Raw genomic sequence first — 27,773 nt, 5'->3', positions numbered from 1 at the left:
TGGTATGAACTAGGGCTGTGTTTGTGGCCTTGTATTTGTGGCCTCCGTTTTCCTATTCCTAAAAACGAACTGTTTGAACTACATGATCTGTCTCCCAGATTCCTTCCCCCAACTGATGTGCATATGTATATATTGCTTTCCTACTCCAAAATTAATTTCACCTCTGCCACTTCTATTTTTAAATGTTTTATTTTTTCTTTTAGGTAGAAATGCCTCTGTTTTCCTCCTGTAGAAATTTTTGCCTGGTGATAGGTTTTTTTGTTTGTTTGTTTGTTTGTTTTTTTGAGACAGAGTCTTGCTCTGTCACCTAGGCTGGAGTGCAGTGTCGTGATCTCGGCTCACTGCAACCTCTGCCTCCTGGGCTCAAGTGATTCTCCTGCCTCAGCCTCCCAAGTAGCTGGGATTATAGGTGCATGCCACCATGCCTGGCTAATTTTTTGTATTTTTGGTAGACACAGAGTTTCACCATCTTGGCTAGGTTGGTCTTGAACTCCTGATCTCAAGTGATCCACCTCCCTCAGCCTCCCAAAGTGCCAGGAATACAGGGGTGAGCCACCACGCCTGGCCGTGGTAATGGTTTTATACAGTCAGATGAAATGGAATGGGAAGGGCTACTAGCGTTTAGCGCCAAATGAACTGGATGTTATTCGAGTGGAGTACTTGGGAAAAAGTGGGTTCAACAAGCCAATGGTTGTCCATGCTCAGTTGAGTTATTTCTGGAGGAAGGTTACGTGTACTCCTTAGAGGTTTTAGGCCTTGAGCAGTAATGAATTTGCTAGGGAGAGACATTCCTCATGCTTTTGTTATCTGTTTGCATTTTAGGACAACAGTAGTAGCAGCAGCTGCCTTCTTGGACGCCTTTCAGAAAGTGGCTGACATGGCCACCAACACACGTGGTAAGCAGATGGAGGCTGACTCCCAGCGTTAACTGCATTCAGCACGTGGTTTCTTCCCCTTGGGTGGCTGCACAAGAAGATGCAGCTTAAGTTATCAGAGCTGAGCTGACTCGTATTTTCCCATTTTTTAAAACTCTGTGGGATTCCACATATTAGAAGTTGCAACTAGTTTTCCGGATAATAAAGCACATGTGAAGAAGAATGAAAAAGGAAGAAAGTGAACCACCGTTTCTGCACGAGTTGGCTTGATGGATTTTTTGATCACTTTAATGACGTGCTGGTTGTGGAAGCTTGAGCTGTGCCTTTGGTTGCAATTTGCGTTTTCCTCCTTCCATGGGTTTTCCTTGTTTGCTCGTGGAATGGGAAGCAGTATGAATGATTGGATAGACCATTTTTCTGAGTTTCCATAAAATGAGGAACCCTTTTAAAATAAGGATCTCATTGCGTTGTATCTATTTATGTGTCCCTCACATTTGACTGCAAACCTGTTGAGATAGAGACTATGACTTACTCACGTCTGAAACCCCAAAACATAGTGCCTAGAGCATAGGAGATGTTTAAAGTGTGTTTATTGAATCAATGAAAAAAATTTAATGGCTTTAGCAAGTACTGAATCATACAAAGGTTATTTATAACATGTGAAAAGTATAAAAAGAAAATGAATGCCCCGTATGCCGGACCGTCTTTAGAAATGCAACATTATGGTTGGGTGCAGTGGCTCATGCCTGTAATCCCAGCACTTTGGGAGGCCGAGGCAAGAGATCCGAGGTAGATCACTTGAGGTCAGGAGTTCGAGACTAACCTGGCCAACATGGCGAAACCCCATCTCTACTAAAAATACAAAAATTAGCACTCCAGCCTGGGCAACAGTGAGACTCTGTCTCAAAAAAAAAAAAAAAAAAAGAAAAGAAAAGAAATGCATGCAACATGACCAGTAACAGACGGTTCCCCTATTCAAAGGGAGGAGAGTGCTTTCCTTTTCCTTGCAATGCAGCTACTCTCTCCTGCCTCTTACTTTGCGTTGTCTTCCTAGGTCTCCTTGTTGCACCGGCAGCTATAGGCCTGTTCTTTTCATTGTCGTGGTGACATCGGTAAATTTGGGTTGTAGGAGCAAGTGTTGGGGACTGCTCCCAGGCACATGAAAGTTTCTCTGAACCACCTGATGGGTACTTTCAGTGCAGTGATACTCATTTATCACAGGTGCTTAATTAAATATTTGAATGAATTTGCAGCAAGAACCCTTCTCATTCATTGAACAAACTCCTTTTATTTCAGGCACTGTCAGGGGACCACAAGAAGCAATATGACTCTCCTTGTCCTGGAGGGGCTTACAATTGAGTGGGGAAAATGAGATGTATAAATAAAGAATTTCAACATAGAAATAATATGTTTGGTATGGTAATAGTTGTAGAACAAAGTGCTAGGGGAATATAGAAGAGTGAGCAATTCACTCAGGGAGTTAACAGGGTTTTACAACGTTCCCTTGGAGAATGCAGCAGAGAAATTAGAACCATGGTTTCCTCATCCAGTATGTCAACTTGGTGTGGATCTTTTTTTTTTTTTTTTTTGAGGCGGAGTCTCGCTCTGTCGCCCAGGCTGGAGTGCAGTGGCGCGATCTCGGCTCACTGCAAGCTCCGCCTCCCGGGTTTATGCCATTCTCCTGCCTCAGCCTCCCGAGTAGCTGGGCTTGGTGTGGATCTTATCCAGTATCTTTTTAAAAGTCCTTTAACAAAATTCCATAGCTTATGTGTGTCTGTTGTAGAAACTTGAGAAAATACAGCCGTAAAGAAGAACTTAATATGCAAACCATTGCAGGGTTAATAGTATTGCATTTTATATTTTCTTCTACTTCAGCAGTGTCTGGAACTGGACTTGCCAGCCATATTGATATCTTTCTGTAATAGCCATTAGAATAGGTTTTTTTTTTTTTTTTTTTCCGGCAGAATCTCGCTCTGCCTCTCAGGCTGAAATGCAGTGGTGCAGTCTTGGCTCACTGTAACCTCCACCTCCCCAGATTCAAGCAATTCTCCTGCCTCGACCTCCCGTGTAGCTGGGATTACAGGCATGTGCCACCATGCCCAACTAATTTTTGTATTTTTAGTAGAGATGGGGTTTCACCATGTTAGCCAGGCTAGTCTCCAACTCCTGACTTCAAGTGATCTGCCCACCTCGGCCTCCCATAGTGCTGGGATTACAGGCGTGAGCCACCGTGCCTGGCCCAGAATATGTCTTTTTTTAAGAAAGCTGCTCTACTGTTTTAAGGAACTTAGATATCTGGCATTGCATGTTTGAGGCTCTGTGATAATAATGTTTTTATATTTTAATGTTTAATTCTTGGATGGATCCTATAGATGGACTGGAAAGAGATCCCCAGATTGTCCATAAGTTCCTGTAGTGGGAACCGGGGATTTTGAAGATGCTGCTCCCAGAATGGTTCCTAGCGGGACACTGGAGTGTCTGGAAATTGTCATCTTTGAAGGGAAGGAAAACAGCCATTATTTGTGCAAAAAGAAACCAAAGAACCTCACTGCAGAAGTGATGGGGGTAGAGTAGTAGTTTGGAAGGTGATGTATTTCACCAAAGGCAAATAATCTCATAGTGAACAAACCCCTGCTTTGACTTTTTTTTTTTTTTTTTTTTTTTTTTTGAGGCAGAATCTTGCTCTTGTCACCTAGGTTGGAATGCAATGGCACAATGTTGGCTCACTGCAACCTCCGCCTCTCGGGTTCAAGTGATTCTCCTGCCTCAGCCTCCCAAGTAGCTGGGATTACAGGTGCCCACCATCATGCCTGGCTAATTTTTGTATTTTTAGTAGAGACAGGGTTTCGTCATGTTGGCCAGACTGGTCTCGAACTCCTGACCTCGTGATCTACCCGCCTCGGCCTCCCAAAGTACTAGGATTACAGGCGTGAGCCACCACACCTGGTTGCTTTGACATATTTTTAGACCATTGGATTTCAGATCATTTTCAGTGATGCCAGATACTTTCTGTTTAAAATCCATATGTACTACTATTTTCATTGAATGTGGGAGTGTGAGAACTCTCAAATGACCTAAAAGTATATGGGTGATAGAAAGAAGGTATATTTTACAGAGATAAGAGAAACTTGAATATCCTTCTTAATAAGTATCAGAAGTGACTTCTATTAATTTTTGCTTAAAAATTTTAAAAATAGAACATTCTCTTTAGTTTAAAAAACTGAAATAAGTAGGCTAGGTGTGGTGACTCACACCTGTAATCCCAGCATTTGGGAGGCTGAGGCGGGTGGATTACCTGAGGGCAGGAGTTCAAGATCACCCTGACCAACATGGTGAAATCCTGTCTCTACTAAAAATATAAAAATTAGCCAGGCATAGGGGCGGGCATCTGTAATCCCAGCTACTCGAGAGGCTAAAGCAGGAGAATCACTTGAACTCGGGAGGTGGAGGTTGCAGTGAGCCGAGATTGTACCACTGCACTCCAGCCTGGGCGACAGAGCAAGACTCTGTCCAAAAGAAAAAAAAAATTGAAGTAAGTGTATAAAGTAAAATCTACCCTCCCTACCTCCCCGCCCCTCCCGGGAGTTGGGTTTAGTGTCATTTACAGATGTTTTTGCATATATAAACAAACATGCCTGGGAGAAAAAAACCCAAAAAACTAGTTTTCCACAATATGTGGAATGACACATGGAATAAAATATACCTGTGTGACCTTTTTCAGAAGGTAGCCCCTAACAAACATTGTTCCCGTGCTTTTTACAGCATAGTATATTATAGTTACCTTTCCAGGACCTATAGATCCACCTGATTCTTTCTAGCGGCCAAATGGAATTTCTGAATATAGCACTGTCTGAATATAGCACAGCTGAATCATTATTCTATTGATAGATATTTAGGTTATCTCCAGGTATTTGCTACTACAAGGTCTGCTGCAATTAATGCCCAAGTATATATCGTTTTGGAGTCCTACAAGTGATCTATTTTTAATGATGTATGGATCACCAGGGAAATGATAATCTGTAAAAAGTGCTTCAAGCTGTTTTGGTCAGCAGCAAATAGATTTGGGCTTAGGGTTGGTGTAGGCGGTGACTCTAACAGAGTTTGTGATTTGATATCTACCCTCTCCAGAAAGAGTATCCTTGGTTCACTCCCTTGCTTAGCGCCTTTACATGTATTTTTTTTTTTTTAAGTCTCTCTTGATGGAAGTGGTAGGAGGGAATTACAATTATTATTAAATACATCTCTTCTGGGCAAGTGCCCAGAATTTCAAGCAAGCAGGTTGCTGTGGTTTCCAAAATATTAGCGTCTCATATTGTTTCCAAAAGGAAACAGCTTTGAGTGGTCTTTGTCCTTTGTAGGAAATCTTTTGCACTAGCTATGAATAAAATTTACTTAGGAAAAACTTTGCAAACTAGTCACTATAAGAGCAAAATCAATCTAGTCGTTATGTACCTATTGTTCAACAGAATGTGGAAATATGTTAGAACTTAATTGCTTTCATTGTTTTTTAAATGAAAGTGTGTAAGTGGATATTATAATGTGTGTATTTGTGTTAATAATTAAACTATAATGGAATTCCAATTACTAGCACTAGGCAGAGTTCCATATTTTGTTGATTTTAGACTCTGGATGAATATACAATTTGTTTTAAATATGAAAGTACCATTTTCTGTATTGGACACAAAAAATTGGTTTCTAGGTATCTGGTAGACATGGAACCCAAGGCTTTGTGGAGCAGAGTCTCTGCTTCCTTCACATCTGTAATGGACCAGCATGTGGCTCTCACAGGAGCTGAGAAATATTTGAACTGAGTGGCATGCATTTGTCTGGGCTACTTAAAAAAATAAGAAAAGGAAAATTAAGGAAATTAAGAAACAGATGGTAAGTACCTACCACATAGGCTATGGTGAGAATAAAAAGACTTAATACACATAAACCACTCAGAACAGAGCCCAGCCCATGGTACACATTCAATAAAGGCTAGCTATCCTGATTTTCAGTCTTAAAATCATGCCTACTTTTTAGGGTAACAACTTAAAGAATCTGGACATTAAAGATGATCTAGTCTGCCTGGATCCATTTCCTTTCTTCTGAGAATCTGAAATGTCCTCCTCAGGCATTGGATGTATTATCATCTAAACTCTCCTGAGATGGTTGTTCAAAACCATAAAAGTAATTACAGAGGCACACAGAGGCAGATGAAAAGGAGAGTCACACAACACTGCTCTTCAAAGGCCCTTGCTGACACAAGCAGATGGCACAGTGGCCAGGATGGGCCAGTGCTGACTAAGAGGGAGTGTATCATCCACTCCGTATCCGCGCAAGTTCCTGATGTGTCAGGGCACAGGCTTACAGGTGTTCAAATTTTATTCCCCATTTTGATCCTGAATGCGTTAAAAAAAAATCTGTGTAGCACAAAAAATAATCTATGTAGTTGAAATAACAAAAGTCTATATGCAGTAGTAAGAGGAACCACTAGCTTGGGATCTGGGATGCGTAGGTTTGACTTTGTGCCTTTGCAGCTATGTGATCTTGAGTAAATATTTCCTTTCTCTGGGCTTCCATTTTCCCACCTATAAAGGGTCTAGGAGACTAGATGATCATAAGTAATTTTTTTTTTTGGCTCTAATATTCTATGGTTTTAAATCTTGCCTTGGTGCTCATTAACTATGAATGAAGTTGGACAGTGTAAATTTCCTTTTCTATATTATCTTTAGAGCTTCCAATTTTTGCTCTGACGACAAAGGAAGTAGAGGAAGCAAGATTAAGCCAAAGATAATGGAGAGAGAAGGTTAGAAGAGAAAAAGGGAAAAGTACAGATGGGCATTTGGGTTGAGGCCTCTTCTCAGACTTGAGTGTGTGCAGGAGGAAGGCAGGTGGATGCTGGACCTTCTAGGACAGGCATCGAAGGCTGGACCAACAGACATGTGCTTTAGTCAGGGAGTCTGGATCACCGAGGTTGATGAAGAAAATTGCTGACGGCTTAGTTCTTACAAATGTGTTACACGTTTGCAGTACAGATTTTGGTAAATGCCATGGTCTCCAGATCTGGCATTAGGCATCACAGATACTCAAGAAGTTCACTTTAAGGGACAGATGTCAGGGCCCTGTCACTCCTATGGAATCAGAATAACTAGGTGAGACCCCAGAATCTCCAATTTTGAAAAGCTTTCCAGGAGATGTTGCTCTCCAGTGAGGTATGTTTGTGCTGTCCCATAAAGCCTCTTGCCATCTTGCCGTAACCCACCTGTCCAATGGCGTCTCCCTGCCCATGGCCGGCAACTGCACCCAGGAAGAACTGCTCACTGTTTGCTGAAACCCTTAAAACCCTTGATCCCTATCTGCTGGCACATGTGCATTCCAGGCCCAGAATGCCCTTTCCAGCCCTCCCCCTCTTAACCCTGTTTGTGTGCATGAGGATCTGCTGCTGATCTCCCAGGGGTTTAAGAGCTGTATCACTCGTGAGACCTTTGTCTCCCCTCAGGAAGTAAACTGGGTCCTTGCTCAGGGCCTCAGGGGACATGGTGGGGTTAGAGGGGTCCCCTAGCTGTGCTGTCACTACCTTCCCCACCAGATTGCAAATACCTCCAACAGGGCCTGCTCCTTTCTGAGGAACTCACATTCCCAGATGCTGAGTATCTGGCCTTCAGCAGGCTGCAGACCCATCTGCTGAATGAATGACTGTGCACAAACAGCAGCTTCCACTTTCATGCAGCCCTCATGGATCCTGGTGGGAAGCCCATCAGCTCTTGGGCAAGGGACCGTTGGGGTGGGGTCTTGGCAGGATTCCTCCCTGGAGTTCAGAATTTGAATCTTGGTGACCCCTCCCTGAGGTCAGGTCTCTGGTGCAAGGGACAGCTAGGTAGAAGGCACCTACCCTGCTTCAAGGATGGAGTGGAGGAGGGGAGGGAATCTTGCCTCTGAGGGGAGAAGGTGCTGGATTATTTGGGTTCTCAGCTGGGTTGTTTCCTGGCTCCAGCCAGACTGCTCTTGTTTGCTCCTGAGTTTTATTTTAACCAGATTGTTTAATTGAGACTTCACTAGCCTTTAACTTCTGGATTGACTTTGGTGTTCAAGCCCAGAACTCTTTCATGTAATTAGAGTCTTAGTATTTCTACCTAGCAAACTTTTTTTTTTTAAAAAAAGATTGATAAATAATAATCTGCATGTTATGGGTACATATGATACTTTGATAAATTCATATAATGTATAAAGTTCAAATCATTTGAGAGGCCGAGGTGGGTGGATCACTTGATGTCAGGAGTTTGAGACCAGCCTGGCCAACATGGCGAAATCCTGGCTCTACTAAAAGTACAAAAAAAATTAGCTGAGCTTGCTGGAGGGCCTTTAATTCCAGCTACTTGGGAGGCTGAGGCATGACAATCACTTGAACTCAGGAGGCGGAGGCTGCAATGAGCTGAGATCATGCCTTTGCACTCCAGCCTGGGTAATGGAGCGAGACTTTGTCTCAAAAAAAAAAAAAAAAAATTCAAATCAGGGTAATTGGGGTATCTATCACCTGAAATATTTGTCTTCTTATTGCTACCTAGCAAACTCTTCAGCCTCAAATTGAAAACAATTTTTTTCAAATTAAAAACATCATATAAAAGGCCCTTCTTGCAGATCTGGAACTGAAAATTCTTTGAATATTACCATAAAGGAATGTAGTCAAATTTCTTCATTTGATTAAAAATAAAAAGGCATATCAGCTGGGCATGGTGGCTCACGCCTGTAATCCCAGCACTTTGGGAGGACGAGACGGGTGGATCACGAGGTCAGGACTTTGAGACCAGCCTGGCGAATATGGTGAAACCTCATCTCTGCTAAAAATACAAAAATTAGCTGGGCATGGTGGCAGGCACCTGTAGCCCCAGCTACTTGGGAGGCTGAGGCAGGAGAATCGCTTGAAACCTGGGAGGCGGAGGTTGCAGTGAGCCAAGATCGCACCACTCTACTCCAGCCTGGGTGACAGAGCAAGACTCGGACTCAAAAAAAAAAAAAAAAAAATTATAGAAACCATCTAAACTGTATATATATGTGTGTGTGTTTGTGTACACATATGTATGTATGTGTATCCGTATACTTTTTATATTGAACACTTTTTATAATCTCAATCTTACATAAAGTACAAATAAAATCTATAAAAATGGTTGATATTTGTAATAATAGGCAACATAGCTAAAAACTGTGGTTATTATATAAGCATAGCTTCAAGATAAATTTCCCAGCTCCTGAGCCCTTCTATACACAGATTTTAGAGCTGCCATTGCCCTAGCAGGAGGTGATGTAAAAAGTATTGTTTTAAATGGGTTCGTAAATGTACATTCTGCTTTAGGTTTCATCATTTTGATGTTTTGCCACTTCAATTTGTCTTGCGTCATTTTAATTTGTTAGCACAATATATTTAGTCATATACATCTGCGATGAATAAAACATCTTTTTAAAAATGGCCCAGGCATGTGAAGTTTGTCTTACCATTTTCCATTTTTTAAAGCTGTAATTTTTTGGGGTGTGCTTTCTATGAAACTTCAGACTTTGTATTGAGCCTAGGACAGCAGGGTGTCATGCATTTTTAGCATTTTTACAACTCACACTATACATAAGGACTGGAAATAACAAATGAATCTGTATATTTATACAGAGTGTTTTTATTTGATAAATTTTAAAAAATACCTTCGTTTTGATGTTTTTCAGTTGATGGAGGTTGCTTATGTGTTTGATTATTTTGATGGGCAAGTATGTATATTTAGGAGATTTGTAACCATGAACCTAGCATTACCGCTGATAAAACGAATCCCTCCTTTCTAATCCCATCGATCTTTTCTTGATGTAAGAACTGATGCCTGACGACAGCACTGTTCCCCATTTGACAAGTGGCCTTTTATTATTGATCTTTGGTTGGGTAGCAACAGTTGCCGGAGAGAATTGTTCATTGTGGTCAACCAGTGTTCCTGCCTCAGTAGTGATTTGCTTTTAACCGTGTCTTCCTGGAATGATACTTGAAAGGGCAGTCGTCATGTGTTAGCCCAGAATGAACTCACCGGAATCCCACATTTACCAGAACATATCCTGGATCCCCAGGGCAGGATGTCACCAGAATTCTATAATCCTCCAGCAGGGATAGTGAGGGATATCAGAATTCCACACCCAAGCATGCATGTCTGTCCTGCTCAGGATTATCTTATCCCTAAGAGAGAGAAATTCTTGCCCCATTCAGTGGGGTTTCCCCATTAGGCTTTAGTGTATTACCCCAGATGATACTTGAATTACGTCTGGATGCGTGTATGCTGTTCTCTGTCTAACCTCGGCAGCCTTCACCAATGCTGGTGAATTATGTGGTGGTGGTGGTGGTGGTGGTGGCGGTGGCGGCGGTAACAGCGGCAGTGGGGAGGAAGGTCCAAGGTTGGAGAGGATGTGTGTTTTTATGGGTGACTGAGTTGATTTGTGTGCAGCATGGTTATTTGTGTTGTTAGGCAGTTTACATAATAAAGTGGTTTACTCAGCATTTCCCCTCTTCCAGCTAACAGAGCCACCGTACGTTTTGTATACAAGCACTGACAATTCTCCTCTCTTCTCCTCCCCCACCTCTTTCCATCCTAGTTCTTACCTTTGCTTCCCATAGATTGGCTTTTTGTTTTGGCTTAGTAACTAATACCCCACCCCATCCCCTCTGCCACACACACACACACACACACCTTGTAGTCACTTTTGGTAAAGCATTAGCATTCATGAAAGAATGCAGTTATTTTAGTTCATGCAGATGAAGCAAATAATTTTTTTTTTGAGATGGAGTTTCACTCTTGTTGCCCAGGCTGGAGTGCAATGGCACGATCTCAGCTCTCAGCTCACTGCAACCTCCACCTCCCGGGTTCAAGCAACTCTCCTGCCTCATCCTCCCGAGCAGCTGGTATTACAGGCATGTGCCACCTTGCCCAGCTAATTTTTGTGTTTCTAGTAGAGACGGGGTTTCTCCATGTTGGTCAGGCTGGTCTCGAACTCCCGACCTCAGGTGATCCGCCCACCTTGGCCTCCCAAAGTGCTGGGATTACAGGCGTGAGCCAGCATGCCCGGCCAAGAATTTTTTTTTTTTTAATGTTCTCTTGTGACGAATCATTTGCCATAGAGCTACGAACTTGGTTTGGTCTGCTCTGCCCATCTTAGATAAAAATAACCATCTGGAATGTAAATGTGAACTTGAAGACACTTGAAGTTGTCAAACTAGTATTTTTCTAGGACTGATCTGTTCGGTCAGACCACATAGATTGCCTCCTCTGTGCTCCCTCTGAAAAAGTCTCAGCTAGAAAACACGCACAAGATGTGAAAGCTACTTGGAACTAAAATTTTCACTTTAACCTGCGCTTGTGTCCTCCGCTATAGGAAAAGTGTTGTTACTGGAAAATAACTCAAGGAATAGTTATAGAATACTAAGAAGGTCTTCTGTCACCGAGAATTTGGCAGTGAATCTTCCTGACTCATTTTAAATAAATTTGATTTGTATACACTTTAAGAAAGCTTAAAGTGAGAACTACTTGGAAGTTTTTTTTTTTTTTTTTTTTTTTTTTTAAAGTAACTATCTGGCCTTTCATTTTTAAGAAGATACAGGATTTTTTTTTCTTTTGCTCATGTACTATCTAGTGCAACCTTTTCATTTTTACTAGGGACACTGAGTCTCAGTGAAGTCTCTTGTCTGAGCTCACCCAGCTAGGAAGGAGAGTGGGGATTGTAGCGTGATTTCCCTTGAAAACCACCTAAGCAGTTGTTAGCTCTGCCTTCTGGGTTTCATGGTGAGGGAGTTCAAGGAGGACATGGCACAGGTTGTGAAAAAAATCTCTGTTCTGTGCTCTCAGCCGATGATTGTTTACAGACATTTTGGTTTGCTTGTTTGTTAATAAGAAACCCGTGGTCATCTGGTTTCCAAAGCAGCTGTCTGCTTCCATTCTGGGTCTTCGTTTCTCTGTGGAACATATTTTTGTTTTCTGTTAGCTCTTTGGAAGCGGGGAGGCTATTTTTGCTTGTATTTTAATCATTTGTTTCATTTGACATAAGCTTCTTAACTGTAAGAATAATGAGGCTTCAATTCATCTACATTGTCTTCAGTTCATCTACATGCACACATACACACATGTACACACACATATACACATACACAATATACACACAACACACATGTACACACAACACACACAACATACACAGACATGTACACATACGTATACATACACAACATACACGTACACATGTATACACACGCGCACACACAATATACACACAACACACATGTACACATACATACAACACACAACATACACATATAGACATGTACACATACACATACACACACATACACAACATACACGTTCACATATATATACACATATACACACACATACACACAACATACACAACGTACACATACACACATACACATATGCATATATACACACAATGTACACTTATGCACATACACACTCACACATGTACGTACACACAAATACACGTTTTTTGACTCCCAAATGTTTACAATTGCCATGGAACTCCTATTTCTAGTAAAAGACACTGCTGTGGTAATCTGCAGCATTTCCTGCTGTGTGTGCTAGGGCCCAGGGACCTCGGTTACCATGGAAACTAATATCCAGCCGCCCGGGTGGTACTTCCCTTTAGAGCCGCATTGGAGCGCATTTCACAGTTCAATACAATGCTGCTTCTTCCTGCCTTTAAAATCAGGAAAGAGGGCAAAGCTGATTGATTACAAGTAAAATGAAAAAATACTGTTTCTGCTAAGACAGAAAGGGACCTTTAGTACGTGCCCTTTTAATGTGATTGTCAGAAGTAGGACAGTGCACAGTGTCTCAAAGATGGCCAAAGGATCTGATACAATACAAAAGAATTGTGGAGGCGACAGTAAACGTTCTTCTTCCTGTGCTGCTGATCCACAGGCTTCTGTTTGAGAATGACTGGCCTGCGAGGCTGACAAGGGCATTCATCTGCTGGCTCTGGTGGCGTCCATTTGGTTCACCAGAAGGGCTTGAGGGCAGACAAAAGACCTTGAGCTCTCTGCGTGTGCCAGTCATCCTGTGTTTCCTGACCCCTGTCTCTCTCAGAACCCACTCACAGAACCAGATCCGAGAGCCTGGGAGAGCTTGCCCGGATTTCAGCCTTTGAGTTGCCACTTAAGCACGTGATTGCCATCTGTGCTTGCTTAAAGGCGGATGCTGATTAGGAGAGTGATACTTCATTTGGGTAATACGATTTAAGCCCAAGTGCAAGATGTGTTGCTTGTGCTGGAACTGCAGGAAATATGAGCCATGGAAACGCACCACCCAACCTCCTGTAGTGGTCCAGGTGGTCCTGCCGGTCACTGACCACAGTATGTCTGTGTGGGAGACGACAGTGATCCCAAGCCTTGGTTTCCATGCAGGTATATGGACTCCTGCTTAATGAGATTGGAGGATAGTAATTGCCTCCACCCTTATTTAGATGATGCCCATCGCTCTGGCTTTGTGTTTTCAAATGTGTTTGGAGAAAGTGAGTGCCGGGAGAGTGTGCTATTTGGAGAGCTCACTCCAGCCTCAGTCTTGAGCATCGACTGTGGGTCCTCTGCTGTTGGGGCTCTCGACTCACCCGCCAGCTGCCTTATCTCAGGTTGAGGAAGGGAGTGGGAGCCCCATTTGCAAATGAGGCAACTCTTGGTGACTTGAAGTCACCTGGTTAAAATGGCACACAACTTCGAAGCTGCATGCCATTTTAACCAACTGTGCCAGACACTTGTTTCTGGAGTGTGTATCTCGTCTGTGTGAGGCTCCGGTCCCACATTCTTCCCACCTCAGGGATCAGTTTATGGAAACACCTCAGCATTGAGACCAGGGCTTCTCAATCTGTGATTTGGGGCTGGATAACTATTAGTCATGAGGGGCATGCTGTGCATTGTAGGTTGCTTAGCAGCATTCTCAGCCTCTACCCGCTCTCAGTTGTGAAATCCAAAAATGTGTATTGAGATCGGCCCTGGTTGAGAACCCCCAAGCTAGACCTATTTGGGTTTTGTTGGGCAATTTAATGAAACTATGGCTATGCCTTTTTTGAGGCAGTTGTAACCAGCTTGGTTCATTGAAGCTAGGTTTTAAATCATTCATAACTAAGTTATAATGTTAGGAACTGGACAGTCCATGCATTGTTTCATCTGAAAAATGACTACTCTGCCAAGTTGCACGTATACAACTCTATAAAGAGTCCACATCTTACTAAAAAAAAGACCGCTTCCTTTTTACCAGAAGGTCAATTCCCGGAGTGAACATATGCAGGTCTTTTGTTGTTGTTTTCAGAAGATTAAGTCAAATAAGAATAGGAATGGGGTGAACAGAGCGCTTGAGTTCCCATTTGTGTCGCGCTGCCTGCGTGATGGAGAGAGGGCTCAGCGAGGTGGAGCCGGATCGGGAGGCGGCTGCAGGCCCCCTCTGCCTGCTCACAGCTGTGTGGCCCTGGGTGGGTCAGGACAGCCGGACACACCTCAGTTTTGTTGTCTGTGAGATGACAGTTAGGTCTGCTGCACCTGTTTGTCAGGGTGATGGTGGAGTCAAATGAGGTCGTAGTTGTGAAAGCATTTGATAAATTGTAAAGCCCAGGCAGCTGTGATGAGAGGTCGCAGTGCTCTTGTGACTCGGGACTTCAGGGGTCCCTGGCCACCTTCCGACTGCTGGCTCCTTGGTCACTTAGAGACGCAGCGTTCACTTGGGTTCCACCTTCGCCCCGCGTGGCCTGTCCCCTCCCGCTTGTCTGTCTCCAACTTCTGCCGCTGTTTGGGATCCAGTTCAGTCCCTGTTTTCTCCTGAATGACTTCTGGCATTTTAAAATTATTTTTTATAATTATTATTTTAAACAAATATTTTAAGTGTGATGTATGATTATAATGATTGTTAGTTTATTGTATGGTTTGTGATTAGATTTGGGGGATGAATGGTGTCTTGAATGAATGTGGGGTTTTTGGCTGTCTCCCCAGTACATGCCCCATGTGTATTGAATATGTCATCCTCCCCTGCGTCACGCATGCTGGGAATGGCCTCTCCCTTCCCTCACCTGCAGGCTCTGACTTACCCTCCAAGGTTATCTCAGGCGGTCTCTCCTCCAGGACGCCTTTCCTCCTTGAGGGGCTTGGGAGCCCCCGAGAGCTCTGCTCAGAATCTGGGCTTTGCTGTTGTATCCCTGTACTGTATGTTAACTGTTCCCTGGTCTGGAGATTCTCCCACCTTGGCCTCCCAAAGTGCTGGGATTGCAGGTGCGGGTCACTGCATCCGGGCTCCTTTCTTTTATTTTTTTCTCATTGAGGTGAAATTCATGTAACATAAAACTAACCATTTTTAAGTGAACAGTTAGTGACATTTTGGACATTTTTGCAGTGCTGTGTAACACCACCCCATCTAATTCCAAAACGTTTTCAAACCATTCCAAAACCATGAAAGAAAGCCCTGTACCAGGATGATGAAAAGGTTCTAGAGATGGAGGTGGTCATGGTTACACAATAATGTGAATATATTTAATGCCACTGGATTGTATATTTAGAAACGGTTAATTAAAATAGTGAATTTCTTGTTTTATATTTATTTATTTACCATGAGAAAAACACACAAAATCTCATACTCATTAAGTAGTTACTCCCTGTCCCCACCCTTCCCAGCCTCTGGCACTGTTTTGTGTTTTGTTATAGCTTTAGCCCCTAACATAGTAGGGGCCAAATAAATCTTCTTTGAATGAATGGAATGAGTTTCTACTTGAACGCACATTTATCTATCTAATGGCTATGTGACGGGCACAGTTATCTTTAAGGACATTTCTTTGAGATGTTTCACTAGCATTTATTTAAGGGATTTTCTGCTTATCTCCCAGCATCTCCATAGACATGCCTCTTAAACAAAAGCTAACTTTGTAGCTTATCTGCACCCCTCTTCATTATCTTTAGTTGACATTTGGAGCCAGTGATGGAACCCGGTGGTATCTGTGTGGCACACTCACAAAGTGTTATTAAATCTCTCAAATACATGTAGCAGGTCAAATATATGCGTTTTCTTAGGATGTTGAAGTTTTCGATTACTGCTGCTTTTATGAGGGAGAAGGAAAATCTACCCATCCTTTTAGAAATGAACGTTCCTAATCTCATTGCTTCCTTGAAACATGGCCGCCTTGTCGTTAATTCTTTTCTTTATGCTTGCAACTCACAAAATCTTGTTCTTTTCTGTTGCTCTATAATTTATAAAACTGTATTTCAGTTGGCTTGGATAGAATTTACTTAAGCATAGTTGAGCCTTTAGATTTTCCTTCTGGCATGGACAAAAGCGTCATTAATTATGAATATGAATTCCTTTGCAAAATGACAAGATTGAACATTTCCTCATGCCAGTAACCCAGCTGTCTCATTCTGATGAGCAACAAAGACTTTTTAGAGATTGTTTTTAATGGCCATGGTATCAGATACTAAAAAATAAGAAACTAAAAGGAATGCAAAGTAGCTTACAGTTCATTTGTCTAGAAAAAAAGAAATAACGAAAGGTTCTTGCTATCCTGTGGCTGTCTTTACTCTGATGGTACATTTGCAATCTCCAAGTTTTGGACGTGGCTGCAGACCAAATGGTTGTGCTGCTCTGCTGTTGTCCGAGGGAGGATTCTGTTTGTTCAGATGATCAGTATTTAAGAATCCTATGGCCCAGGTCACTTTTTCGCTCTCCTTGGTTTGCTAATGGTAATGGGAGTGGCGTCAGAGCCCCCACCACGTGTGGGTACCGGCTTGTTATGGCCTCACCACCATCCACTTGGTAACTTATCGACACTGGAAGAGGCTGCAACTGGGCTCCGATTCCAGAGCCTTTAACTGCTGTGTCATGGGGTCTTGGTCCTGAGTGTGTCTGCTCAGCCGTCGGTTGACCATCTTAGTAAGATAGTTTCTGATGTTTCCACCCACCCTGTGTCTTGACAGGTTTGCGGCCAGATTTAGATATGGCAGTGGGCTCCTTCGTGTTGGAAAGCTTGTGTTGTTCCACTCTGTGTGTCTGGATGCTTCCTAGGGCGTGTCCCACCTCTGGCCTCTGGCTGGGGTTTTCTAGTCTGGAGAGGGACCTGTGTTTCTGAGTTCTCTCCAGGGTGTCAGAGAAGCTGACACTCTTGGAAATTCCCTACTAAGTTTGGATCCTTGCCTGTGCATATATCTATATATATGTGTACATATCTATATGTGTATATACGTATATATATACACACACATAAAGCTAGTATTTGATAGAGTACTGCAGGCTATTGTAAGGCTTTGTTTCTGTTCACAATTCCTTGAATGAGGATTTTGGGGTCATTGTTTTTCTTCCTTTTTTTAAATTTCATTTTTTTAAAATCACGGGCTGCTTCCTTTTTAACCAAATGTTAAACATTAAACATTAAAACATTTGTGTGTAAGAAACTTTTTTTTTTTTTTTGCTTACTTTAAATGGAAGTGCTGTGGCATTAAACATCAGGTTTAAATCACATGGAAACAAAATGGGGCCAGACAGTTGAATGTACTGTCATTTCACTACTTTAGGAAACATCAGGAGAGGAACCAAGATGGTCTGAAAAGGTCATAGATTGGGGAAGGAAGGGCTGCGATGATCATTTGTCAGTGTTCAAAAAGCAAGACAAAATGGTTATACCTGGTTCAGAGCCCATCCATTTTTGTTTTCTTCAAGAACGTGGTTAAAAATGTGTTTTGGTTTCAGAAAAGCCCTGATTTTCTTTGATATTTAGTATAAATTTGGATTGAAATGCCGTATCCCATCATCATCATACGTAGGCATGTGCTTTTTGTGTGTGCTGTAAGTAAAATGTCTACACTGGGTCATTTCCTTCTCCACCCAGTTCCCCTTCGTTGAAGTAGGAGCTGCTTTCACTTAGCTGCCCTGAGCTGCCCTTGCAGTTAGCCACTGGCCCATTCAGCAGCCTGGTCTCCCCTTGCTGACTCCAGGCTTCCTTCTGCCTCAGGAGAGCCAGACCGGCCACTTTGACCTCCTGTCTACTGTATTCTCACCCTGCAGGAATGGAGGCTGTAGGCTAGAGCCTGCCTGTTCGGTGAGGCTCAGATCCAAAGGCTTACTCTCTTGGAATGGGGCCTGTCTCCTGTCTCTGCCGCCCCTCACACCTGTGGCCTCATGCACTGCTGGATTATTTGCCCGAGGTGAAGAAGAAGCGTTGAAGGGATAGCCTTGTTAGTTTTGGATTCAGCTGCTTTGCTGCTGATGGTTGTGCAACCCCCAGGGACCTGCTGTTTAGCAAATAGAGCTGAGCACAGCCTGGGGGAGGCTGTTGAAGATGAGGGTGGGCACACGTTGATGACCAGTGTCCCCACCCTGCTCTGATTTCACTTAAAAACAACCCCCAAAATGGCTTTAGCTTAAAATGGAAAAGATGGTAAATTATTCTGGCGCAAGGGCTACCCTGTTGTTAGAGGTAAGAAGTTGCATGGCTGCTGTTTAAGAACCTTTAGTTGAGCTGAATCCCAGCCTGCACTCTTTTTTTGCAGTGTGACCTTTGGAAAGTTGCCTTAACCTCTGTGTACCTGTTTTCTCATCTGTAAGTTGGATGTGATAACAGCACCTTTGTAGGCTGTGTGTCGAGTGTTTGAGAAGGTGTATAGAGAGCTGTCAGTGCCTGGTTCATAGTAGCCTTCGATCATTAGCTCATGTGAATCAGGAAAGCTAGTGTTTATCAGCACATACAAATGTGTCAGGCACTATGCTCTGGGCTTGTTATCAGTTATAGTAATCTTTGTAGAAAGCAGTTTTGTTTTGTTTTATTTTGTTTTGTTTTGTTGAGACGGTGTTTTTTTGCTCTTGTCACTGAAGCTGGAGTGCAATGGCATGATCTCGGCTCACTACAACCTCCACCTCCTAAGTTCAAGTGATTCTCCTGCCTCAGCCTCCTGAGGAGCTGAGATTACAGGTGCCTGCCACCACACCCGGCTAATTTTTGTATTTTTAGTAGAGACGGTGTTTCACCATGTTGGCCAGGCTGGTCTCTAACTCCTGACCTCAAGTGGTCCGCCTGCCTCGGCCTCCCAAGGTGCTGGGATTACAGGCATGAGCCACTGCGGCCAGCCAGGAGGCAGTTTTGAGAGAGGTAGTGTTGATTTAAACTAAGCAGTGGTCATGTATTTCTATCATTGAAATATATTTGGGATGGTTACATTTTTATTGTGGATATTTAAAAAGACATACCTCAAAACAAAAAAACAGAAACTGGGAATGGCATAGAAGCAGAACCTTTCCTGCTTGAAATAGCTCCTTCAGCATAAAACACATGTGGGAGTCCTGAGGTTGGCATTTCTCTCTGCCGCTGGGATGCTGAGTGGAAGATATGTTACTTGAGTTCATCATTTGCTTTTTTTTTTTTTTTTTAAATGTCACAGCTTCCCTCTGTTGTTTTCAACTCCATAGACACATTTGTGTAAGGTTTTAAAAGTTCAGCTTTTCACTTAGGAGGAAGCTGAGCTCTGTAATTTTCCTTTTTGCCTCTGACACTAGGACATTGGAGTCTCGTTCATGCTGGGGGACCCTCTCTACTCTGGGCTACGCCACTTAATCCTCAGGTGGCCCTGAACAGATTATTAACTTGCTTAGAGGTGATTAAGGAGCTCCTCTCCTGCGGTCTAAAGAAACCCCCACTCTGGCCAGTAGGGTCTTGGTGACCTTGCTGAACCATCCTGCCCTAGGAGTAGAGCCTGAGATAACATAAAATGCAGAGAAGCAATGACCTCAAAGCAGCTGGGTAGATGTGACAGCTCCTCAAAGCCTTACCTGTTTTGCCTAAGAGGAGTGTCCTTCATTCGTACCTATAGAAACACTACTTGGCAACAGTGAATTTTCTCTGACACGTGTAATAGGTTAAGTTTCTCTATTTAGAGTCCATTGGAAGTCAGGACCACCTGGGTGTTTTTTGAAAGAGATGACTGTAATAGAAGTATTATAATACTACACTATTGGCATAATAGGTACATTATATGCTATTCATACTGTAGAAATGTTATATTGGAGGCTGGAACCTGAAGCCCCTCCTTGTGGCACACAGATAACCTTTGTGTTTTCCTATAATCCTTTCCACCTTCTCCTTGGGGTGATGCCCCTCCTAGTGTGCGCTCCCCGGGACTCAGCTGCCTAGGGCTTCCTTCTTAGCCACTATTAGCTGAGAGCAGAGGCAGCAGCTCTGGTTGGCCGTGGCCCCTGGAGCTCTGACATCTGGAGGGGACGAGGACCCCGTTCGGATGACTCATGCCCTTCCCTACCCAGGCTGCCTGACTCTTGATCTTACCTAGTACTTTTTCTCAATATCTAATTCCTGAGCCCCTGCGATGGAGTTGTCCTGCTTAGACAAGCCCTTGTGTTCCACATGTGTGGTCTGATCCAGTGAGAAAGAAGTTGCCATTTAAACATCTCATCTTGAAGAACCATTCTGCCTTTCATGCTTCATGTGTTGAACGCTGAAACTGATAGGAGTCTTAGCTTTCCCTGTGCGTTTCCAAGGGTTTAATACATACATAATGATCAGGAGAACCTGATTTAACATTTTGCTCACCCTAGTATTTAGAAAAACATTCTGGAGAAGGTAATAAAGACTAAGTTTAAAGAATGTCTTGGCAGTTGTTAAAGGAGATTTTAATTAAATCCCAAACTAGTGGGTACATGAGAATAATTCAGTTTGAGGGTAACTGTCGGGTGTCCTCATTAAAGTCTATACAGTGCATTGTATGCATTTTCTCCTGTTAAAGATTTAGGCAGCTTTAAATGCTGTTTCACCTAGACCTTGTTGCAAATACATGCAAAATCTCAAGATTCTCATAAACTATAAATCTTGTGTTGGCATTTTCTGAAGTTCATTTTGGGCATGGATAGGGAAGGTTATGAGTCAGGTGACAGGAGTTTCCATACCATATCCATGTTTTTCATTGTGACCATGTGGCAGCTGGTTCCTTGGTGTAGCCAAGATGCTCTGAGCACGTTCCACAGAGGACTGGGCTGGCTTCTGGAATGGGCTCTAGAAGCAGATGAGGCAAAGATTTTGGCCCACTAGAGCCAACTGTCCAGAATGTAAGAGAGTGCATGCAACACCTTAATATCTATAACTTTCTAAAAGTCCTAATATTTGAGCCTTACTCCCTGGTAGACTATTTTACTAATCTGAGATGGGACTTGGGCATCAGTATGTTCTAAAGCTTCCAAGGTGGGTCTAAGTATAGCCAGAATTAGATACCACTGCCTAGACCATGAGCGTTGGAGGGTGATAACACAAGACCCTTGTGAATTTTCAAATGCTAAGCAGCTACTACAGTGTGCGACGGCAGTGAGGATGGTCATACCCACCTATTAGAGCAGTTGCAAGGATTAAATAAAACCTTTGGTTAAATGAAGAGAACAAACCTGAGTTGAGATGCCAGCGCTAGGCTTGGCTTACTTCTTAGCTGAAGGACTTGCCCTCACAAAACAACCTTGCCTCTGCGAGGATTCGGACCTTGTCTTGGCCAAACCATAAATTAGCACTTGCTGTGGACCAACGAACTTCTGAATAGTGCCAACCATGAGAGTTTAAGCCTTTGAATGCCAAGGATCTCCTGAATTCATGCTCCAGAGCTGCCCCCAGACTTACAGGTTAAAGTGGAACTAGTAGTGGGGAAAGTAAAGAAGGGATAGGTGTTTTATAGTCAAAGGAGTGTGTTAGGCATGCCTGTGTGTTTCTGATGAAAATAGCTAAGGAATTGGTCTGCAGGTTCCATGATGGTAGAGACTGGGTCTACCTTGTTCATCTTTGTGCTCTTGTAGCCCAGTACACTGTAGTAGTAAAATCTTTGTTGAATGAGAGGATGAATTAGGGCCTACCAGGCTGATAGGGCTTGGCTGTGTCCCCACCCAAATCTCATCTTGAACTGTAGCTCCCATAATCCTTACGTGTTGTGGGAGGGACCTGGTGGGAGGTAACTGAATCACGAGGGTGGGTTTTCCTGCGTTGTTCTTGTGATAGTGAGTAAGTCTCACAAGATCTGATGGTTTGATAAAGGGCAGTTCCTCTGCACACGCTGAGGTACCTTTGCTCTTCCTTCACCTTCTACCTTGATTGCAAGGCCTCCCCAGCCATGTGGCACTGTGAGTCCATTAAATCTCTTTTTCTTTATAAATTACCCAGTCTCAGGTATTTCTTCATAGCAGTATGAAAATGGACTAATACACAGGCCCTGCACTAAAGTGTTGGGGCTATTTGAGAAAGATGTTTTTAGGTCTGCTCTTAAATGGATAGAGAATTTGGAGAGGCTAATTAGTTTTCCCCGGGTCACAGAGCTAAAGAGCGGAACCGGGATCTTAAGTCTGGAATTATTCCTGTGATACTGCTCTGCCAGCTTCCTCGCCATAAATATGTATACTATCCACTGGCCAAAGTCATCTCTCAAATGCATTCAGTGGATGAAAAGGGATCAGCTGAGATCATGGTTTGGGAGGGATCAGTGTCAATTTGTCACCATAACACTAAAATCTCTTGGGGATCAAAATGTTTGGGGGAAAAGGTATATTTTGATGTCCTTTCTTTCTGGCAGCACGACTAGTACTGGACACATTAGAGGCATCTAGTGAGTACTTACTGAGTTGATTCAGAAAATAGGAGTAACTATTCTTGAATTTCTTTTATTGAAGAAAAAGGAATGAAACATTTAACTTTTAGCAGTAAGCAAGCACATTTTAAAATTTGTGGTCCTCTGCCAACAGGTGACTAAAGGAGTCTTTAAATTTGGTTTAAATGACTAAAGGAGATTCACAGAACAGGGGTAGGTATTTTCTTTCTGAATTATGCTGTTGTAATGTTGTCCTTGCCTTGTTCTTTTCTGGTTTACGCAGAACTTTAAACCTCCCTCCCCCATAAAGAAAGAAAAAAACCAGATACACCATACCCTAAAAAGTTAGCATCCATGATTTAAAGAAGGGGTAGGCAAACTATAGCCTCTGGGCCAAATCCAGCCTGCTATTGGCCCATGAGCTAAGAATGACTATTAAAGAGTTGGGAAAAAAAATGAAAACAGTAATGTTTTGTGACATCCAAAAATGGCATGAATTTCAAATGTGAGAGTGCATCCCTAAAGTTTTATGGGAACACAGCCCATTTGTTTGGATTTTGTCTGTGGTTACTTTTGTGTTACAGTGGCATAGGTGAGTAGTCACAGCAGAGACCAAAGGGCCCTCAAAGCCTGACATGTTTACTAAATGACCTTTCCTGGCAAAATGTCCCTGATTTCACTTTAAAGCAAAGTACCTTGGGAGGGAAGGGCTAGGAGTGTGGAGGTACAGGTAGAAAATATATTTCCTCTTACCCTTTCCTTGCCTTTAGTAAAATTTAAGTGTTCAAGATGGAAAAAAAAATTTCTCCCTGCCTCCTCCTGATTTGCGTACCCCGGAATTGAGAGTCTTGACTGGGGAAGACAAAAGGGGGGAAATGAACAATTGGTGATCGCGGAGACTATGAGAAGGAGGACTTTGGTATTTCTCCAGCCAGATAATTCGCAGGCTTAGCACTCCCTTTTTTTTCTGTGTGCCTTTAAAATTCTCAATAGTCCAATTTTTTTATTTTTTGCATCACATGGGGAACACAGTATGAGAATGTTCATCTGACTGACTTTATTATGTATACAATGACGAGTATTGGACATGACACAATGCACCGTGCCAAGTCCTTTTCATCAGCGTGTGTTTTGTGCCTGTGGTTGGCTGATTGATGGGACTGGGTCTGGCCCGCCTGGCTCCTAAGGTGAGATTGCATTTTGCCCCTTCAAGTAGCCTCCTGTGATCCTGTGATTGCACTCACTTTATACTGATTTTGAAGCCCCAAACCTTGGATTAAAAAAGAATTCAAGGGAACGGAGACCTTTTCACTTGACACTTGAAGATTCTTAGCACCTAGAGGGAGTTGAGACTCTTTGTTTTGCTGAGGAGTTGTCTTGGAAGCAAACAGTGACAATATTGATATTGACAACATTAGACTCTCCATTGCCTGAGTTTAGATTTGAGCACGTTCTTTCATTTGGCCAGACCTGTAGCAGAGCAGCAGAAGGCTGGCCTGGTTGCCTCACATTTGCGTCTGTCCGCGTGAGGTTTTGAGCTGAAAGTCTTTGGATGGTCGTGAAATCTTGACTTGATAAAAATGGCTCTGTTCAAAGAAAGGTCTGAGTGTTCTGGTCACTTAATTAGATGGCAAAGATTTGGAGATGAAGAGCTTTGCTTTTGTTCTCTCCTGTATCATTTTTCTTTCTACGTCCCTGCAGTGTCTTTACTTTTTAAAGAATTTAGTCTTTAATACCGTCTTTGCATTTTCCATGCATGTTAGGAATAATGTCCAGTTTTGAGACAGTCCTATTACACATTCTGAGTTATTAATTTTTAAAAATCAAATCATTAATGAACACCTTTTAATTCCTTCACAAACTCTTCATGTGCCTGACTTAGCCTTAGAAGTTCTTTGCTGTTTTCTTATTATAAAAGTGGAGTGAGATTAGAAAGTGATGGATTAATGAGGAAGGAAGCACAACTCAAACGCCATTCATATGACCAGGGTCTACCTCACATACTTGTTAGAATGAAATGTGAAAGTGCCTTAAAAGACGTCACCCGCTACATGAGTGTTCACAGCAACATTATTCACGATAACCAAAAGGCAGAAACATCCCAGCTGCCCGTTACTGGATGAATGGATCAACAAATTGTGGTATGTACGTAATGGAATATTATTCAACCATAAAAAGGGATGAAGTGCAGATGCTACAACTTGGATGAACCTCAAACGTGTTAGTGAAAGTCAAGAGACAAGAGGTCTCGTATCATATAATTCCACTTATGGGGAAATGCTCAGGATAGGTAAATCCATAGAGATAGGAAGCGGATTCCAGGTTGCCAGAGGTTGGTGAGAGTAGGGATTGGGGAGTGACTGCTTAGTGGCCATGGGGGGTTTATTTTGGGGCAATGAAAATGTTTCTGAACTAAGTAGTCATTACTCACATTATGAATGCCCTAAATGCTTCTGAATTGTTCACTTTAAAATGATTGATTTCGTCATATGTCAATTTCACTTCAATTATAAAACACACACATGCATAATCTGCATCAATGTCACTATATATGGTACACCCTATTCATCGCCAGGACTCGTCAGCCTTGATGTACTTGGTCCCCAACCCTGTGTTAGAGGGAGAACAAAGCACACCTTTACACACAGGTGACCTGAACAGAGCTCAAGGGCAATGGAACTTGCTCAAGGCCAAGTCATTGGGAAGTGGCAGTTGTAGGACTGGCTCTTGGGTTTTCCTGTTTTCCATGCATCTTTATTCATTATTTCTACATGTCGTTTGTTGGCAGGGGAGGCTGACACATTGGGTAGACTAGTGAAGGATCAATGTTCCAAGAGAAGCTTCTAGTCTGCCCCTCGGACGGCAGGCAAAGCTCCTCGACATACCCGCCATGAAGCGGAGGCTAGTTCAGCCTTGTTATTTCCTGACTTCTTGGAGCTGGCTTTCTCTATTTCAAAATAGAAAGAGCAAGAATGTTAAGAGGGCTGGACATGGTGGCTCATGCCTGTAATCCCAGCATTTTGGGAGGTCGAGGTGGGTGGATCACCTGAGGTCCAGAGTTTGAGACCAGCCAGGCCAATGTGGTGAAACCCCGTCTCTACTAGAAATACAAAAATTAGCCAGGCATGGTGGCACGCGCCTGTAATCCCAGCTACCTGGGACGCTGAGGCAGAAGAACTGATTAAACCTGGGAGGCAGAGGTTGCAGTGCGTTGCACTGCACTCCAACCCGGGTGGCAGAGCAAGACTCTGACTCAAAAAATAAAGAATGATAAGAGGACTTACCTCGTAGGATTGTTGGGAGTTTTTAACCAGATTGTGCAGTGCCTGGCAGAAGTTTAGTAAATGTAATCTGGCCGGGCGTGGTGGCTCATGCCTGTAATTCCAGCACTTTGGGAGGCTGAGGGGGGCAGATCCCTATGGCCAGGAGTTTGAAACCAGCCTGGCCGACATGGCAAAACCCTCTCTGTACTAAAACTACAAAAATTACCGGGTGTGGTGGCGTGTGCCTATAATCCCAGGTACTTGGGAGGCCGAGACAGGAGAACTGCTTGAAGCAGGAGGCGGACCAAGTACATCAAGGCTGACAGCTCCTGGCAATGCGTGGGGTGTACCATATATAGTGACGCTGATGCAGATTATGCATATTTTATAATTGAAGTGTTTTTTATAATTCAAGTGGAATTGACATAAGACAAAATCATTTTAAAGTGAGTAATTCAATGACATTTAGTGCATTCATAGTGTGCGATAATGACCACCTCTACCTAGTTCAAAACCCAGTTGCAGTGAGCCGAGATTGTGGCACTGCACTCCAGCCTGGGCGACAGAGCGAGACTCCATCTCAAAAAATAATAAAAAAAAATAATATATTCTGTGCCTGCCCCTTAGACAGTCTGGTTCTTTAAGTTTCTTGGAAAGGTTCAGGGAAAAGCCCTGTGCCCTCCTAGGTGGCCAGATGAGACGTGACTTGGAGCCCCCTTCCACCCTGCATCGTGCTGCAGCTTGGATCACTGGCCCTGCCGTGTCTCCTGCTCTCTGAGGAGGAGGACCCTTCCTGTGTCTGGAGCAAGGGCCACGGATTTCACAGTTGGGTGGCACTGACAAAGCTGCAAAGGCTCGGTGGCTTTTTTTAGCAACTCACCTTGTGCCATTTTTCAGGTAGATCTGGCTGTTGGTTCCGTGAAATATGGCCATGTTGGTGAAATACTCTTAGGCTTCTGAAAAAGAGAGGGGGAAAAAAAGAAATAGTGCTTTCCTCTGCTCGACACACCACAGTTCCAGCTTCAGGATGCCCTAACACAAGGCAAGAGAAATGTGCAGCTTTGAATCTGGGGCTCCTTCTCTTCTTGTAGTAACATAAATTGACGCGGCCCATCTGTGCTGCTTCAGAACAAACAAGAATGAAGTCATGGTGCTTAAAATAGCACAGGGTGGAGTGGCTGAGAGCAACTCTCACTCTTCCACCTCCCCTGGGGACTTTTATGCCGGGTTTTGGAATGGTGGCTGTGGGTTCGGCTCCCTTGGCACCACATCTGGGTCATGCATGTGCTCGTGACCAGCTTTTACTCCACGTGCAGGTAGCACTCGTTAAGAGTGATTTTTTTTTCTTTTTTTTTTTTCTTTTTGTGAGACGGAGTCTTACTCTGTCACCCAGGCTGGAGTGCAGTGGTGTGACCTCAGCTCACTGCAACCTCCACCTCCCGGGTTCAAGCGATTCTCCTGCCCTAGCCTCCCGAGTAGCTGGGATTACAGGCACCTGCCACCATTCCTGGCTAGGGAGTGATTTTCTCTGAGAGGGAGATTTGCTGTGAAAGTGAGTGTGGTATCTTATCTAATGTTATGTGGTTTTCCCTTCTTCATATCTCCTGTGCTGTCATGTATTTCAGGGCCACTTTAAAACGCAGCTCACTTTCCTAATGTAGTGCACTAGTCCAGCGAGAACATCTGGAAACTTCATTTGCAAGCTTGGGGTGACCCTGAAGGAAATCCTCCCGGCTTGCAAGATTCAATTCCTGGGGTTTGGCTGTCTTTCCTGGAGAATAAATGAGAGGTCACATTTCTTCTTCCTCATGCCCTTCTTCCTTCTCCATATGTGTGTGTGTGTGTGTGTGTGTGTGTGTGTGTGTCTGTGCATATGTGTATTTATTTTAGGATGGGATGTTGCTGTGTTGCCCAGGCTGAAATGCAGTGGCACAATCTCAGCTCACTGCAGCTTCACCTTTCCTGGCTCAACAGATCCTCCCACCTCAGCCTCCTGAGTAGCTGGGACTATGGGTGCATGCCACCACACCCAGC

At 43.3% G+C, this 27,773-nt stretch overlaps 1 protein-coding gene across 13 annotated transcripts in view; it reads left to right on the top strand.

Moving 5' to 3' along the window:
- Positions 1–27,773, top strand: part of MTSS1 (MTSS1, I-BAR domain containing) — a 184,218-nt gene that overhangs the window by 30,129 nt on the left and 126,316 nt on the right. For all 13 annotated transcript variants that reach the window (XM_025394926.1, XM_025394931.1, XM_025394925.1 and 10 more), the window contains exon 3: positions 823–896. In XM_025394926.1, coding sequence (XP_025250711.1) covers positions 823–896 — 74 coding nt within the window. The remainder of the gene's footprint in view (positions 1–822; positions 897–27,773) is intronic.

Source organism: Theropithecus gelada, chromosome 8 (assembly GCF_003255815.1).
Source record: "Theropithecus gelada isolate Dixy chromosome 8, Tgel_1.0, whole genome shotgun sequence".
In the NCBI taxonomy this organism is placed as follows: Eukaryota; Metazoa; Chordata; class Mammalia; order Primates; family Cercopithecidae; genus Theropithecus; species Theropithecus gelada.
The sequence above is the reverse complement of the archived record's forward strand: the minus strand, read 5'-3'. Positions and strand labels throughout refer to the sequence as shown.